At 42.6% G+C, this 16552-nt stretch overlaps 1 protein-coding gene across 8 annotated transcripts in view; it reads right to left on the reverse strand.

The window, feature by feature from the left end:
- The window catches only part of NCKAP5 (NCK-associated protein 5), a 1206846-nt gene that overhangs the window by 1013429 nt on the left and 176865 nt on the right, over positions 1 to 16552 (reverse strand). For 5 of the 8 annotated variants that reach the window (XM_010853619.1, XM_010853620.1, XM_010853618.1 and 2 more), the window contains exon 2: positions 11989 to 12118. In XM_010853619.1, coding sequence (XP_010851921.1) covers positions 11989 to 12057 — 69 coding nt within the window. In that variant the 5' untranslated portion in view covers positions 12058 to 12118. Of the gene's footprint in view, positions 1 to 7189; positions 9266 to 11988; positions 12119 to 16552 lie in introns of all 8 variants that reach the window. The other 3 variants (XM_010853623.1, XM_010853624.1, XM_010853622.1) reach the window with 3 other exon arrangements.

The following is a 16552-nucleotide window of genomic DNA, read 5'->3' on the forward strand; positions in this document are numbered from 1 at the left end:
AGGATGAGATAGCTGGATGGCATCACTGACTCGATGGACGTGAGTCTGAGTGAACTCCAGGAGTTGGTGCTGGACAGGGAGGCCTGGCGTGCTGCGATCCATGGAGTCGCAAAGAGTCGGACACGACTGAGCGACTGAAATGAACTGAGGTTTGCACAAAAGATGCCTGGAGGGGGGGTTGCTTTTTTCCTCTTTCCACAGAGATTCGTCATATAACAAAGGACTCCCTAGGTTTCTTGAAATAGACTTTAATGCATTTTAAATTGAATTGAATTTCCAAAATGCAATTTGTGGTGGTAATTTCCCAATGAGTCGGACACAACTGAGCAACTGAAGTGAACTGAACTGAAGAGGATGGCAAATGCTAACCATAGGACACCTGACTCTCTCGTCACCTCACTTCCTCCTTACTGCACCTCGCGAAACAGGAATGAAGTCAGGTATTCTGCAGAGCTCCAAACTTGGCCCAGGAGATCACCAAATAGCTCCCCCTACCACCATCTAGCTAGGATTCCAACCAGGGAGGAAGGAATGACAGACAGTACCCCCTACATCCCAGTCATATCTAGTGGATGCCTTCAAGAATGTCAGCTCAGGTTGTACCCACGGACACCAACTCCTGTCAGCCTTCAAGGCCTCGCCATTCTAGGGGTGGCAGGCCTCTGACCATAGCTCCACCTCACAAAAAGGCTAACAGTCGCTGAGCCTGCTTCTCTGCTGGCCCTGACAGATGGATCCCAGAATTCACTAGACCAAATGATTTTATTTCCCTCAACACATGCATGAGAGCAGTCAATGGATTAATTATATTAGGAAACCTACCAAGCTGAAGACAACTGCTTCAAACTAAGAACCGAAAAGGTGCTGAAAGACAGAAGGCAAGCAAACCTCAGAGGCATCTTTGGAAATGGACAATTATGATCCATTAAGCCTAGTTAAGGGACTGAAATTTATGAGGAGGAAACATCTGGAGCTGCCTGGAATGCAAAGGAACCAGAAGGAACCACTGTTTGGGCTTGTAGAGAACAGCCCAGACAAATGGGATTCTGTGTTAGGCGAAAACTGCAAAATTAGTACATGAAAGGGACAAGAGTCGAGGCAGTGCATCTGGTGTTAAGTGAAGCGTTTTAATACGATGGCTCCTGGATTTGCTTTTGAAATATTAATTGAAATTGGGATGAATATGAGGGCTGTCACATGAATAGAAAACTGGCAAGAGGATCATAAATACTTGGTAAGCTGAGCCAAGTCAACAGAACATGGCAAGGCAACAGAAAGTAATAAAAACACTGTTGAATTCATAGCATGAATCCTGTGGATATTTAATAAATATTAATTGATAATAATGAACTAGAGTACAGGGTGGTAAATTACTGTGAGACAGTTAGGCTGCTGAAATGCAGCTAATATATATACAGTGGGTACACACTGATAAATGAATGAGAAGAAAGGAAAATAAAAGTGATTTATCTGTGAGGTGCATTTTGCCTGGCACCAGGATGTATGGGTAAGAGAATATTAATAAAAGGGTGGGGAGGGGTGGCTAGAGGGGACAGGAGGAGAGTTAAGATGATAATTCAGGATCACAATAGAGCTTTCTTAGGGTCTCAGCAATTCCACAAGTATAAACCACCTCGGAGTCCTGGTCTGTTCTTTTAAGACTCTGTGGCTTTCTCAATCAATTTCTGCTTCCGGGAACTCAGAGACACCATAGATTAACGTGGACCAATTTTCTAGAGGGGGGATATGAAAGCTTTCCTTCTTGAGAGGCCCCCCTCCCTGATCAATATAGCCAGAGAGCGACCTCTCCTTTCTAAATCCCAGCCTGCTTGCTTGCACCATTGCCTACCTGCTGGTATTACTATGATTCCTGTACATGTGATTAGATTTCTTAAGCTTTGTAAAGCAGAAATCATGCTGTGCATTTCTTAGCACTCACCTTACAGTGCTTCAGACCTGCTAGATGCTCAGTGTCTGTGCTGATTCATTAGAAACTCTAGAAAGGAAAGCAAGCACCTATCGGAGAGGAGACCCCAGCTACCTTTTGGGTTTGAGGACCTGCTTTTAAGGCGATCAATGAAAACTCTACCCCTTGTTAGGGACAAAGTACTAGAGAGAGTCTGCTGCAGGAATGATATTAGGCTGCCAGGGAATGATGCAGAAAACTCAGTTGCCATGGAAACTTGTGTGACCTGATGATTCCCACTGTTGAAAGATGGAGAGACACCAGGAGAATGACAAGCAGATCTCTGAGTCTTAAAACAACACAGAACACGCCAAGCAAATGTCTCTGCCCATTTGTACTTATTTCTTGTGTAGAGGTAGTTTCATTTCATCATCTATTCATAACACAGTGTTTGCAAAGAGCTTTCAAAATGTTCCCAGTTCCTGGTTTGATTTGGTGATCTGTGAGACACTATGTATACACAGCAGACAGACAGCACTCACAGCAGCAGCTGAGCACAGGTGATGGAAGCAGGTGCTGTTGAGACCTGCTCTGTGACCTGGGGAAGGGAAGCCATCTGTGTGCAGGTGTCACAGGCTGGACTTGCTAGGCTAACAGCAGGTAGAGCCACCTAACCATTCTTGAGTCAGATGCCCTTGAGAATCTGATTATTCCTGTGGACCCACCCCTCATAAAAATACACTTAAGCATATACACATAAAATCTAATATATTTCAGAAAATTTAAACCTCTGGAATCTTGTCATAAATGTACCCTATCAAGTACCTTGGGACTCAGGATCCAGATATGGTAAAATTTCTGATATATAATAATAAAAACTTTAGCCACACATTAGACTCATCCCTGGGCAAAACAGAAGAAGCAGAATATCATCGACCCTCCCAATCAGCATTCAGTGTTTTCCAAGTAGTTGCATCTCCCCCAATACCCAGTGTTTCCCGCTGGTTGGTACATGCCATAAACAGCTACTCACTGGTACATTCACTCACTCATTCATTTCATGGAAAGTTTTCTATGCATCAGACTCTAGGGATGCAAATATGAGTATGAAAAGGCTCATGTCCTCAAGGGGCATTCAGTTCAGTCAGAGCTGATTGTGCTCCCCTAGGGACATTCAGCCATGTCCGGAGGCTGTTTTGGTCATCGCAACTGAAGAAAGAGTGCTATTGACATCCAGTAGGCAGAAGCCAGCGATGCTGCTAAATATTCTACAGTGCACAGGACAGCCCTCACAACAAAGAAATACAGGGTCCAAAATGTTAGGAGTGCCTTGGTTGAGGTTCTTCAGTAGACAAACTTGTGCTCAAGCGGTACATGTGGAGATAAAGATCAGAAGTGACTATTACAGCACCTTAGGAAAGGACATTTTAATAAGAACTCTATTTATTTACATCTGTCTGATTTTCAATAATGAGATGAAGAATAGAAGAGAGAGAAGAGTCATTGAAGGGGAGCCCTCACCATAATAAAGATAGACCCTCCTATGGGTGACATCGGAGGAAGGGGCTCCAATTGCAAGGAGTGGGCAAACACATGACATATTTTGGGAATCTCCTCATGGGAAATGATGCTGGCTCCATATCCATCTCCATCAGGCAGTGGCCCAGTCAAAAGGAGGTCCAGCCATTTGGTAGGCATTGCTCAAGTCATACACCCTGCTTCTTACTGGGGGACACCTGTATTTTTGATGAACCCCATCATTCACCAGTTTCTCCCAACTCTACTCCTGTCTAGTAAATAATTTCACCTTGTACATGTACACACCACAATCATTCCTCATATGGCTAAAAACATTAACTTACAGATAAATTATATATTATAAATATGTATTTATCATATACACATTGTGTGTGTATTACAAAGTTTAATCTTTGTAGAAGTTGGTTCCAAGACCTGGTTCATATGAAAAAACACAAGACCAGATTAGGTCTAGACCAAGTTTCAACACATGCGTTTTTTTTATTCTTTATAACCCTCTGCCTCCAACCTCTGCCCCTTGACAATTCTTTTGTCAAAATCAGGACCAGCCCTCTGTCATCAGAAGGCAAAGATATGGCAGATGAGCCAAAGACATGTAAACCTCTAGCCCTGTTGAGTCTGGGACTCTCTATGGTTGGGAAGCAAACATGTGAGGAGCTCCCAGTCACTGGCAGAAAAAAAGTTTTCTGCTTCCAAGCTGCACAGCAGAGAGTAGTCTAGAGGTAGCCAGATCTGAGTTGAAATACCAGCTCATCACTCACTCTAATTCCCCTTGCAGTCCTCTAGCCTTGAGGAAGTTGATGAGCTCATTAAGCCTCAGATTTCTCATTTATAAAATAGGAATAAAAAATTATAAAATAGGAATAAAGAGTTCCTACTTTAAAGGGCTTCATGAGTATTAAATGACAGTTTCAGTTTCCACCTAAAGCACTGAGCAGAGTGCCTGGCACATAGTAAGCCTCAACAAATTGCCTCTATTATTACTAAGGGAAGAAAGCCCTCCTGATTGAGATTCAATGCATAACTCTCTGCCTAAATATGCTGAGATGTCTGCTAAGGTGGCTTCTGTTTTAGACTCAACCAGCCCCGCTGCTGACACTCTAAGCCCCTTGGCTTGGGCGTGGTCTACACATGGTCCTCTGTTCTTACTCTCCGTTCAGACTCTGTCCCCAGCAGTAGCATTGCTCAGTTCTTTAACCTCCCTTCCACCACTTTTCTCATCTCTTTCTGTTTGTCTGGAGCCCCTTTACAACCCTTAGCAACCAGGTATTGTGGGCTGTGCCCACTTGGCCAAGCCTCTCCTGTCTTCCCCACCCTCCACCCACACCCCCGAATCTGCCCTGAATCTATCCATAGTCCCCAAGGATCTGTGTTGCTAGATAGCAGCTGGACAGGGTATTTCTCCAGTCTTCTCTTGACCTGCCATGATGGTCAAGATGCTGGGTTACGGTAGTAGGCAGATTCACTAGGTAAATATCCATATAAAGATCTGACACTTCTCAAATTCTACCATTTCCCACTTTCAAGGGGAGCAGTCAGATTCAGCAAGCCACTTCAGAAAGGTGACTAACCTAGATAAAAGCTGGTCTATTCTCCATTGTTGCTTTTTCTTTAAAAAAGACTGGCTGAATCCTCAGACATCAAACCATACCCTCCAACTCTAGGCTCCAATGCATGGTCTGTTCTTAGGACATCTAACAGATGGCTAAGAGAATAGCCCCATTAGAGGGAATAATGCGGTTGGGAAATAAGAAGCTCCCTCGCATTCCTTGACCCTCCTCCACTTGATGCTCACTTGGGAAATCTCAACAATCTTGACACCAGAGAACAAAGGTCAGGCTTCCCAGGGGACAGCTTGGCCTTTGCCCAGTGGTCACAGCACTGAGTAAACCATCCTTTACATTTGCTTCCAATAGTAGAACGGGTCAAGGGTAGTTAGGATTTGAGTAGCTAGAAACCTTCTCCTGCAAACTGGTAGTTTCTGCACAGCATCCCTCCAGTGAGGGGTGGTCTAACTGTAATACCAAAAGAGTAGAGAAGGCTAAAGAAATGCCTGGAGCATTCCAAGGTGCAGATTTTTTCCTGAGTATTCACAATCCAATGGCTACTTTGAGCCACACTAACCATGACCTTACTTCCTGTTTAAAAAAAGTCTCAGTGAGTCAGGAACTTTCTAAAATCTTTCCCTTTGCTCAACTTCTGGCCACTTGAAGATCTTCATTTTTATGTTAATAGCCTCAGCCTACCCCTTTGCCTGCCTTGGTGTATTGTGTATCCTGAGGGGAAACACAAGTCACTACTCAGAAAGGCAGCACTCAGGAAAATCCAACCTGGACTCTCAAGTTTCCCATTTCTGTAACGTGTGCATATACCCTATGGAATCCAGCCTGCTGCCTGTCTTTGTAAATAAAGTGTTATTGGCACACAAGTCCCGCCCACTGATTCCTGTCTGGTCTGTGTCTGCCCTCAGGCTACAACGACACAGTTGAGTCGTCATGACTCCTCCTTGGGCCTGCAAAGACTCAACCTGTCACTCTCTGGCTGTTTACAGAGTTTGCTGACCCCTAGTTTGAATAGCTTCCAGTCACTAAACATGCGGATATAACTGAAGATAAAACAGCAGAAAGGTTTAATTCTGTGTGTTAGTCAGAGCTCTGTGTGTGTGATGTGTGTGTGTGTGTGTGTGTGAATAAAAAGATTTATCATGAGAGATTACACTTATGATTATGGAGGCTGAGAAGTCCCATCACTCTCTGGGAGCTGGAGGCCGAGGAAAGCTGATGGTATAGTTGATTCCAAACCCCAAGGCCTGGGAATCAGGGAGCCAATGATACAGGTCTCAGTCTGAATACAAAGGCCTAACAACCAGGAACACCCTTGCCTGAGGACAGAAGATGAATTCACCCACCGTCTGGCTTTTTGTTCTATATAGGCACTCAACAGATCAGACAATATCCATCCCCATTGACTAAAGCAGTCTTCTGTGTTCAGCCTACCAATGCAAATCCTAATCTCTGATGGAAACACTAGCAAGACACACCCAGAAATAATGTTTTGCCAGCTATCTTGGCATCCCTTAGCCCAGCTGAAGTGAATATAAAATTAACCATCACAATTTGATACAAGGAAGAAGCTTTCCTGGGAAAAAAATAATTCAGCAATGAAGTGAGTTGTCACCAAGGGGCATAGCACAATATCCGTGGGTTGCCTCTTTCTTCTCTTCTATCCCAGTCTTCACTTCCTAAATTCTCTCCATTGCTTCAAAGCACAGCTCTAACTGCAGCTCCTGTGTGGTGTCTCCTTACATCCTCCCAGAAGCATCTCAACTCCTATCACTGTCAATGTCACACCTGATTTACCTTCTCTGTGTTATGTCATTTTTCCTCTTTAATAGGTTAGCTTCTACAGATAAACTATAAACCCTTTGAGAAGGAGTGTTACCTTGTATCAGGCAGGGGCACCCTGCAGGAAAAAGATAACACACTCAAACCACCTCATTAAGGAAGTGTGGGCAGACCGAAAACAAACCAATGTGAGATGGACTGGCAACATCCAGGAATCATCACTACCATAATGTTTGCAGGAACCTGGAGAGAGAGAAAGTGCCAGAACACAGAGAGCTGTGATTATAACTGCAGCTACAGTTGTGGGATAGGATTGCCCAACAAAAGCCATGGCGTTGGGAAGAGTAGCCCAGTCACTGTGGTCCACAGCCAGGCAGGAAGACAGCAGGAAAACAATTACCTTGACCTCTCTCTCCTCCCAACCAATGACGTCCTGCTAGGTCATCCCATTGGCCAAACTGAATGAGCTGCCAGAAGGCCAGGAATTCTTTTGACAAGGTCCATGTGGTACATCCTGCAGGGAAGGACAGCCAGGTAGAGAAGGATGGAGTGCATCTGGAGTGGGGTGGGGTGGGGGAATGGCAACTATCCAGCACATCTCATGGCTACTAAAGCATCTTAAATATAAAGCAGGTTTTCAGTGGTGCTTGTTGATCAACAAAGTTAATGTAACCTGTGGAAGGCCTAATTACTCTCATGATTTGGATGCAAACCATCAAAGAGGTTGAAGGATGAACTGAAGGTCATGCATAGGGCCTTTCCTGCTGCCACAAATCTATCAAAACTGTGCTGAGGTTAGGTGTAAGGATCTAGTACGTTTTGTCTTCCTTTTGGTGAGAGAGAAAGGATTGGGGTACCAACTACAATTCATCATTCATAAGAGAAACTGTTACTCCTATCTGTGCTTAAAAGCAAAAAACATTCTTCCCCAAATTAAAAGAGAATCTTTGCTCTTGAAATGCCAGCTGGTAAAAATGATAATTCACTCCCTAACTTGCTTATCAGCTAAATGCTATCACAGCTATAAGTGTCAAATAGCTAAACACATAGCCTGGGGATGATTCTTACAAATAAAGCACATTATGAAATGCTGAATTTTTCTGATCAGAAAACATCCTGGGGTGTGGGCTGAAGAGCTTTGGGTCAAGAAGAGGCCCCAATTTCTGGGGTGATTTTTATTGTTATCATAGAGAAGACTGTGCTTGCCATGGATATGTGGCTACTTGGCCCACTCCTACTGGGGGGAGGCAAATGTGCAATCACTTGTCTTTCTCTCAGGGTCTTTACCCCTGACATGGAAACATATTTTTCATTTCAGTTTCACTTCCCTGCCACTTTTGTCTTTGAAAGGATGATTTATCAAGTAAAAAATCATCAACATCAAAGAATACTCAGTCCTTACTAGAGTGAGCATGTGTGCAGACACACACATCCCCTCCCTGTGTCGCATCCTGAAAGAAAAATTGTGACCAAGGACCATAAACTCATATTCCCTCATTTGGAGCTTTTCTTCAGTATCTCAACTGTGAGATTTTTTTTATTCTGTGGTTCCTTCAGCATAAAATTTTAAAAACTGTTGCAGGGGGGCAATAATTTCTACTCAACACTTCACGATTTGATTATGAAAAATAAAAAGTGTAATGAAGTTAATAGTCCCTTATCCTTGCAGTACATTCTAAGGAATTTTTTGCCTGCAAAAATCTGTAAGTGGAAATTACCTCTGGGCCCTCTAATTCTCAAAAATATGGCTCATAACGATTACTGAAGTGGAATGTCAAGACTTAGAGTTCAGTATGTTTCTCTTTCCTCTGCTCAGTTTTCCAAAAGGATCTTCTCTTACTGGGTTATTATTAGAGAACAAAAAGCAAAGAAGTGAATCCTCAGGTTGGAAACTTTGCTTCTACTCTTGGTTGTATCCAGTTGTGTAGCCTCAGGGAAAGCATTTAACCCTGCTGATTATTAACCATCAGGTTGGCCAAAAAGTTTGTTTGGGTTTTTCCATAACATTTACTGAAAAAAATATGAATGAGTTTTTTGACCAACCCAATACTTTTTCTGTCAAGTGGGGGGACTAGGTAACCCATTCTCAAATTGCATTCGACAATTTAAAAATAGCATAGAATAGAACAGAGTGGGAAAGAATGACACAAAGTAAAGGTGCCTTGGGAATGAAGTGTGTGTGATAGAATACCAGGTGTTTCTTTTTTTTTTTTTTCTTGTATTTCCCAGAAACCCTGGTCTAGAATCATCCTTGTGTGCTTCTTGCCTAGTGAGTTGTGTGGTTTTGGCATGGAGCCAAGAAGAGGACACCGTCTTGGGTTCAAGTCTTTTACAGGCCAGTCAGCTTTAATCTCCCTCATCTGTTTCTCTTAGAGTCACAATAAAATTCACTTAAGGGCCATTCAATGGGTCTCACACCCTAAAAACCAACCTGACAAGAATCATCTTGCTGTCATTGTTCCAGCAGTGGCATCCTCTGTGAGGAAAGAACATAACAGTGAAATAGAAGACAAAAATCAGTCATATGGCCTGTATCGTATAATGATTAACGGTATTCAAGCTTTCCTGTACATGGAGCCACAGAGTCATAGGAGAGCATACCCACACACTCTTTCAGGATTTTTCCAACATGCTCGTGCAAATGTCACACTCAATCTGCCTCCAGGAAACAAGGAAGATATTTCATTAGTGCAAAAACCCTTCCAATTATCATTTAGGGAGATTTAACAGGATGATGATTCTCCAGTGGTACCAAGCAACACATTCTTTTCACAGTGCTCTCTTACACTGTAAGTAAAGAAACAGATTCACAGCCCCCACAAGACTCGGGCTAGAGCCACATGCCAATGGGAATGCAAGCTCAGCTTGGGGATTTCAGCCAGCACAGGTAATATGAAGGGCTTTGATTTATGCTCACAGTCAAGTCTGCCCTAAGGAAAATTTAAATGTGGGCAAAACTTCATTGAAACACCTTCTCTGATTTTCAGATTCCTCATACCCTTGTGATAATCTACGTCCCCTTTCCTCCGTGCCCCAACCCAGTCCTGCACACCAGGACTCCATGCTCTACATGTGTTTCTTTACCAATAACCTCAACAAAATTCTACTCATGGATCTAAGAATGATCCAAGACCTTTTATTAATGAGTGCTCCTGTGAATGATTAAAAGACAATAGCTTACACTGTTTGGGAGAAACATCTTAGGAACTTGTATGGACATCAGCGAATTTTCGAAGATAGCTGCTCTCATCTAGGGATCCCAGACCTCAGCCGCAACGTTTCCAGCCTCCAGCCACTCCTGCTAGCTTCAGAAAGGCCACCGCAGTCTAAAGAGCTCTGGTCAATCTATCCTGTTACTGTTTGTCCTGAATTCAAGGGTTCTTGTATACTGACAGACTCTCACAGTTTGTCTCAAGTCTGAAGTCAAGGGGAGATTCTATCAGCAACCAAAGACCTCTGTTCAGTCCTGAATGGTGGCTTTTTCCTTCAATTCCAGGGCTTGTCCTTATATTGTGCTCCAAAGCATATAGTTATACCATCCCCTAGATTGTCTAGTTTGTTAATATTGTGCAGTGTTAAATATGAATTTAACCCTTAAAGCTGTACCCTTAAAGCTGTTAGTCCATTTTACCTTCATTTCAAAAATCTGAAAATAAGGCTAGCATATTCCTGAACTCTTGGTGAAATTTAAATGTGAATAAAATAGTATAACACCCCCTGCCCCAATCAAAAAAAGACAATAGCTTAGCTTAGCTTCTTTGGGCCCTAAGGCAGAATTATGAGCTTTAGGGAGTAATCAGCAAGGATGATGCTTCTGGGTTAAGAGAAACTTTCTTTTACTACTCATATTATATATACAATGTGAGTGCCTGGTTAGGCATAAGACAGACCCTACTGGCAGAATGATATGTAAGAAGTGTTTCCTTTGGCAAAGAGAAAAAGGGGAGGCTGAGAAATTATCTTTTTATTCTAAATTTCCCTAGAAGTTTCAAAGGGTATAGACAGAAACACACACAACACACACAGACAGACATACACACTATTTTCACCACACTCTACCTAGAGACAGAAAAACCTCAGAGATGAGAAGAAGGTGCATCCATTGGGAGGAGAACTTAAAATCCTATAAGAGTTCTTTGCCTCTGAAGGTATGCTGCTCAGTGCCTACCTCAGTCACAGAGACAGAGAAGTTGATGTTAATAACCGAAGAACTAGACACAAAAGTTTAATGCAATCCTTTTCTCAATTCCCAGAAACTCACATCTATGAACAGTTTGTGATGTGAAACCTTAGCAGTCAGAGATTGGAAACAGACAACTTATAAACTCACATCTATGAACAGTTTGTGATGTGAAACCTTAGCAGTCAGAGATTGGAAATGGGCAACTGATAAATCAATTCAACAAATCTTTTATTGGACATTTACTCTGACCCCAATTCCAGGCCAGGAACCGGGAAGACACAAAATGAATAAACCACATTCCTCAACAACATGCCAAAGAAGGAACTAAGCTAAATTTTCATGCGAGTAAATGACCAAAAGAGAAAGGAGTGACTTGGCCCATTTGGTTTCTTATTCTATTCAGATGCCTACTTGAGTAAGTGACCAAGACATCTTAGTTCAGACTGAAAGAAGTGCCAACATTCAGAAATCACTGATATAGTCTATTTCTTTGAACTAACCAGATTCTCATACATGAAACCCAGCCAATTTAAGAATGATGATCATCAGCATTGAAACTTTATAAAGTTTATGGACCAATGAACTAATTTCTATACCTAAGATCTCAGAGATTTTCTCTTCTCTTCAGTATTAGAAACCCTACTGAATTCTTGTTCAACTTACCCCCAAAGTTAAGATAAGTGGGTGATAGAAGAACTATAAATAGGCTTGGCATTTGGCATTAGCTGTACAGTAGTGTTTTTGTATGGGTTAAAGTCTACTTCGGCTGGAATTAATATAATTACATGTAATGCTGACAGATTATGACATTTGCCTATTAGGACACTATACAAACATTCCAATAACTTGCTGGCTTTTGACTTTGTAAAAAAAATAAGTGAAACAAAAATCCCAGGGGATATTGCTAACAGGGTAACTGGAATAGAGGCTTTTGAAAGCATGGGGTTCAAGAAATCACAAAGAATAATGCATTTCAAGCCAAAACATATAGAGTGTAATGAATATTTAGTACTTACCACGAGACTGCTATCTAAAGACAGCCTTTTTCCAAAGTCCCTTTTCTCAAGCTGTCTCTTGCCCTCCATGGGTGAAGTGATTTATTTTCCTTTGTGATTTATAAGAATTCCCCTTCTGTTGCCAGGGTCACTGCAAAAAGTGAACATGTGTTTTACTATCCAAGTGAACAGTGTTTAGACCCTTGTTTTTCACTTTCTAACCAAGGGCAAGTGTTGAATCCAAAAATACCCAGGCCCAAATCATAAGTTTAGAACTGGACTCAGAAGCTCTCTCCAGCTGCCAAGATCAGAGTCGTCTTCATGGAGGCCCCTGTGTTTTCACAGGTTCTGCTAACCGAGTTGGGGAATGGGTTTGCAGGTCGAATCAGCAGACTGTGGTGGAGAAAAGCAAACAGTTTCATGCCACACTTGTTTCATACCCGTCCTCTCTCCGCCAGCATCAACCTGTTGCCAAGCACAGAGCTGCTGTCTGCAAATTCCAGGAGAGCAAATGAACAAAGCCATACTCCATATCCTAGAGTGTTGGGTCCAAAACCCAATGAGGGGAAACTGAAGCCTGAACATTACTGTCAACATTTAATTAAAAAATACTTAATTTAAACCTATTTGAGGAACATTATAAGATGCATGCACTTTGGGATGGGTTGAATCAGAATGAATGGTGATGACATCATTATCGTTACTGAGTGATTTGAACACCCACTGAATTACATCATATCAGATAGCGTCAACCCCTGCACTCCACTGAGTTGCTTGTTCTATAATGATTCAGAATTCTTTTTAGTAAGGATGCATTATATGTATTAAACACTAGCTTCCAGTTTTTACCAAGATATAAAATGCTAGAAAGGTTTAAACCCAGGCATTTCTACCTACTAGCCAAGTGACCTTGTACAAAACACCGAGGTTCTCTGAAGCTAATCTTTCTCCACTGCAACAACAGATAACAAATGGCCATCAAATGATGTATATAAAAATGGTTTAAATGACAACTTATATTTAAGTTCTAATTACGCAAAGATTATGTTAAAAACCAGTTAATCTTAAATACAAGTCAACATAATTTAATATATCTTTGATAATTCAGAAGGTACTCTGAGGTACAGAAATTGCTCATCATCTGCAGAAAACACTTTTTATATCAATCATTGTACTGCCAATGTAGGAAGAGCTGAGATTAACAAAATACCATACCAATCAGTTTCTAATAGAATTGAGAAGAAATATCTTTTAGAATTATTCCAACTGCTCCAAGTTCAACAAGGATACAACAGATGAGACTGCACAGCCCATACGCAGTATGTGGCCTCTTTCCCTTGGTTTCCTCTGCCAGGAAGAGAGTTGAGACAGCTGTGCCCCAGGCAGGGTTTGCCCACATTATAGTCAATTTGTCAGAAACTGATGGGCTCCTTTTCCAGTACACATTCCCTCCTCCATCTTAATCATTCCATCTCTCACTTTCAGAAACATTCATTTTAATTCATTACTAGTCCACTCAGATGGAGAAGGAAATGGCACCCTATTCCAGTACTCTTGCCTGGAAAATCCCATGGATGGAGGAGCCTGGTAGGCTGCAGTCCATGGGGTCGCGAAGAGTTGGACATGACTGAGCAACTTCACTTTCACTTTTCACTTTCATGTATTGGAGAAGGCAATGGTAACCCACTCCAGTGTTCTTGCCTGGAGAATCCCAGGGACGGGGGAGCCTGGTGGGCTGCAGTCTATGGGGTCACAAAGAGTCAGACACGACTGAAGCGACTTAGCAGCAGTCCACTCAGAAACTCCTAGGAGTCCACTCTAACAAGGACAAAATCCAAAATTTTCAACATCATGTTCAAGGTCTAGTTCCTGCCAACCAGTCTTTTACAATCCCCAAACACACTAAGAGGGTTTCCCAGGTGGTGCTAGTGGTAAAAACCTGCTTGCCAAAGTGGGTAGATGTAAGAGATGTGGGTTTGATCCCTGGGTCTGTAAGATTCCCTGGAGGAGGGCATGGCAACCCATTCCAGATTCTTCCCTGGAGAATCCCAGGGACAGAGGAGTCTGGAGGGCTACCATCCATGGGGTCACAAAGAGTTGGAGGTGATTGAGCACATGAGTCAACTGAAATTTATTTGGGAGCTTGTCTTTCCTGCTTTCAGCTGTCCCCAACCGTTTTGCAGCCACCCCCTCATCTCTGTGACTTTATGCACTGGTGACTCAGAATATTCTCTGTGATGATCAGTCCAGCTACAGAGACCACTCAGGCCCTGAGAAGTCCCTGTCCAACAAAAGCATACTATCCTGAGTCTTATTCCCAAGAACTGTGGGGTTTAATAGATCACAATAGATGATACTTTGTCATTTAGCTCATATTTATGAACATTATTGATCAGAGGATTTTTGTAGAAACTAATATGTGTGTTTGGCACTTTATTATTTAAGTGAATATTGATAAGTTTCCACTCTATAACATTCGGATAACAAAAGATGTATTAATACATCTCTGGTCAATAAGTTGTTAAGTGCCTAATAAATGGAGGATTCAATATTTCTGTTGTGTTGTATTTGCAACACAGCCACATACAACAAAGATCAAGCCCTTGCCTTCATGAAAACTAGTGGGAGGACTCTGTGTGTGTGTGCGTATTTGTGTGGTGTGTGCGTATTTGCGTGTGTGTGTGTGTACTCAGTCACGTCCAACTCTTTGCCAGCCCGTGGACTGTAGCCCACCAGGCTCCTCTGTCCATGGGATTCTCCAGGCAAGAATACTGGAGCAGGTTGCCATTTCCTACTTCAGGTGATGTTTCTGACCCAGGGATCAAACCCACGTTTCTTGTATCTCCTGCATTGGCAGGTGAGCTCTTTACCACTGAGCCACCTGGGAAGACCAGTGGGATGATACAGAAAACAAATAAGTAAACAATTCCTATTTATGATAGATACCTGCTGCTGATGCCAAGCTTGGCCTCTCTATACTGCTGAAGAACTGAATCTCAGAAACAGACTTTTGGGTGAAGTAGAAAAGGATAACTTTATTGCTTTGCCAGGCAAAGTGGGACACAGTGAGCTCCTGCCCTTGAAAACTTTGTGTCCCAACCTCAGAGGACTTGATGAGGGGCTTTATAACAATGGTTCAAAGGTGGGGTCTCTGACAAGACTAGGGTGTGTGTAGGGCCTGCACTCCCTTAACCTTGCCTCAGATGGTCAGTTCTCCCAAACTTGATGAGCTTCTCTGGTCTCTTCAATCTTGCCTTCCATAGTTTTATGACTGCTCCTCCCTTCATTAGAAACTGTTCAAATCTGCCCTTTGGAACTCAGGGAAGGTCGTCGGGGGTGGTCTTGCCTTTAAGAAACAGAGGCGGGGGAAAAAAGCCCTCTGTGTCTGGGAGCCCCATAGAGCCTAGACTGGTTTCACTATGAGGAAATAAGCACCAGTAGTTGGTATAACATAGGGTCAGGTATATGAAAAGAGAACAAATTTTAGATAGAATGGCAAGGGGAGGAGCTAGACATATAAAAACATGGGTAAAGAGCTTTCCCTGTAGAGGGGTCAGTCTTTCTGCTGGGAAATAGCTGGGGAAAAGGTCTGTGTGCCCCAGAACCTGGGACCATTTTCTTAGGAATAAAGCAAGTTAGGAAGAGTCTGAAAAAAGCTCTAAAATGTAACAACTAGATCACACAGGATCTGGTAGGTCTAGGTGACTTGTTTGTTCTAAACACAATGGTTAATCTTTGGATTTGATTCTCTACTCTTTACCAATTGATCATGTTAAATTATTATTGTTCTTCTGTTTGTGACATCAGTTCAGTTCAGTTCAGTTCAGTCCAGTCACTCAGTCATGTCCAGCTCTTTGTGATCCCATGGACTGCAGCATACCAGTCTTCACTGTCCATCACCAACTCCTAGAGCTTGCTCAAACTCAATGTTCATCAAGTTGGTGATCCCATCCAACCATCTCATCCTCTATTGTCCCCTTCTCCTATTGCCTTCAATCATTCCCAGCATCAGGGGCTTTTCCAATGAGTCAGTTCTTTGCATAAGGTGGCCAAAGTATTGGAGCATCAGCTTTAGCATCAGTCTTTTAAATGACTAGTCAGGACTGATTTCCTTTAGGACTGACTGATTTGATCTCCACGCCATCCAAGGAAATCTCAGGAGTCTTCTTCAACATCACAGTTCAACAGCATCAATTCTTTGGCGCTCAGCTTTCTTTATGGTCCAACTCTCACATCCACACATGACTACTGGAAAAAACATAGCTTTGACTATACAGACCTTTGCCAGAAAAGTAATGTCTCTGCTTTTTAATATGCTGTCTCAGTTCAGTTCAGTTCAATCACTCAGTTGGGTCCGGCTCTTTGCGACCCCATGAATTGCCGCACGCCAGGCCTCCCTGTCCATCACCAACACCCAGAGTTCACTCAAACTCATGTCCATCGAGTCTGTGATGCCATCCAACCATCTCATCCTCTGTTGTCCCCTTTTCCTCCTGCCCCCAATCCCTCCCAGCTTCAGAGTCTTTTCCAATGAGTCAACTCTTTGCATGAGGTGGCCAAAGTACTGGAGCTTCAGCTTCAACAT

The sequence above is a fragment of the Bison bison genome, unplaced genomic scaffold (genome assembly GCF_000754665.1).
Source record: "Bison bison bison isolate TAMUID 2011002044 unplaced genomic scaffold, Bison_UMD1.0 scf7180017864330, whole genome shotgun sequence".
NCBI classification, from domain to species: Eukaryota; Metazoa; Chordata; class Mammalia; order Artiodactyla; family Bovidae; genus Bison; species Bison bison.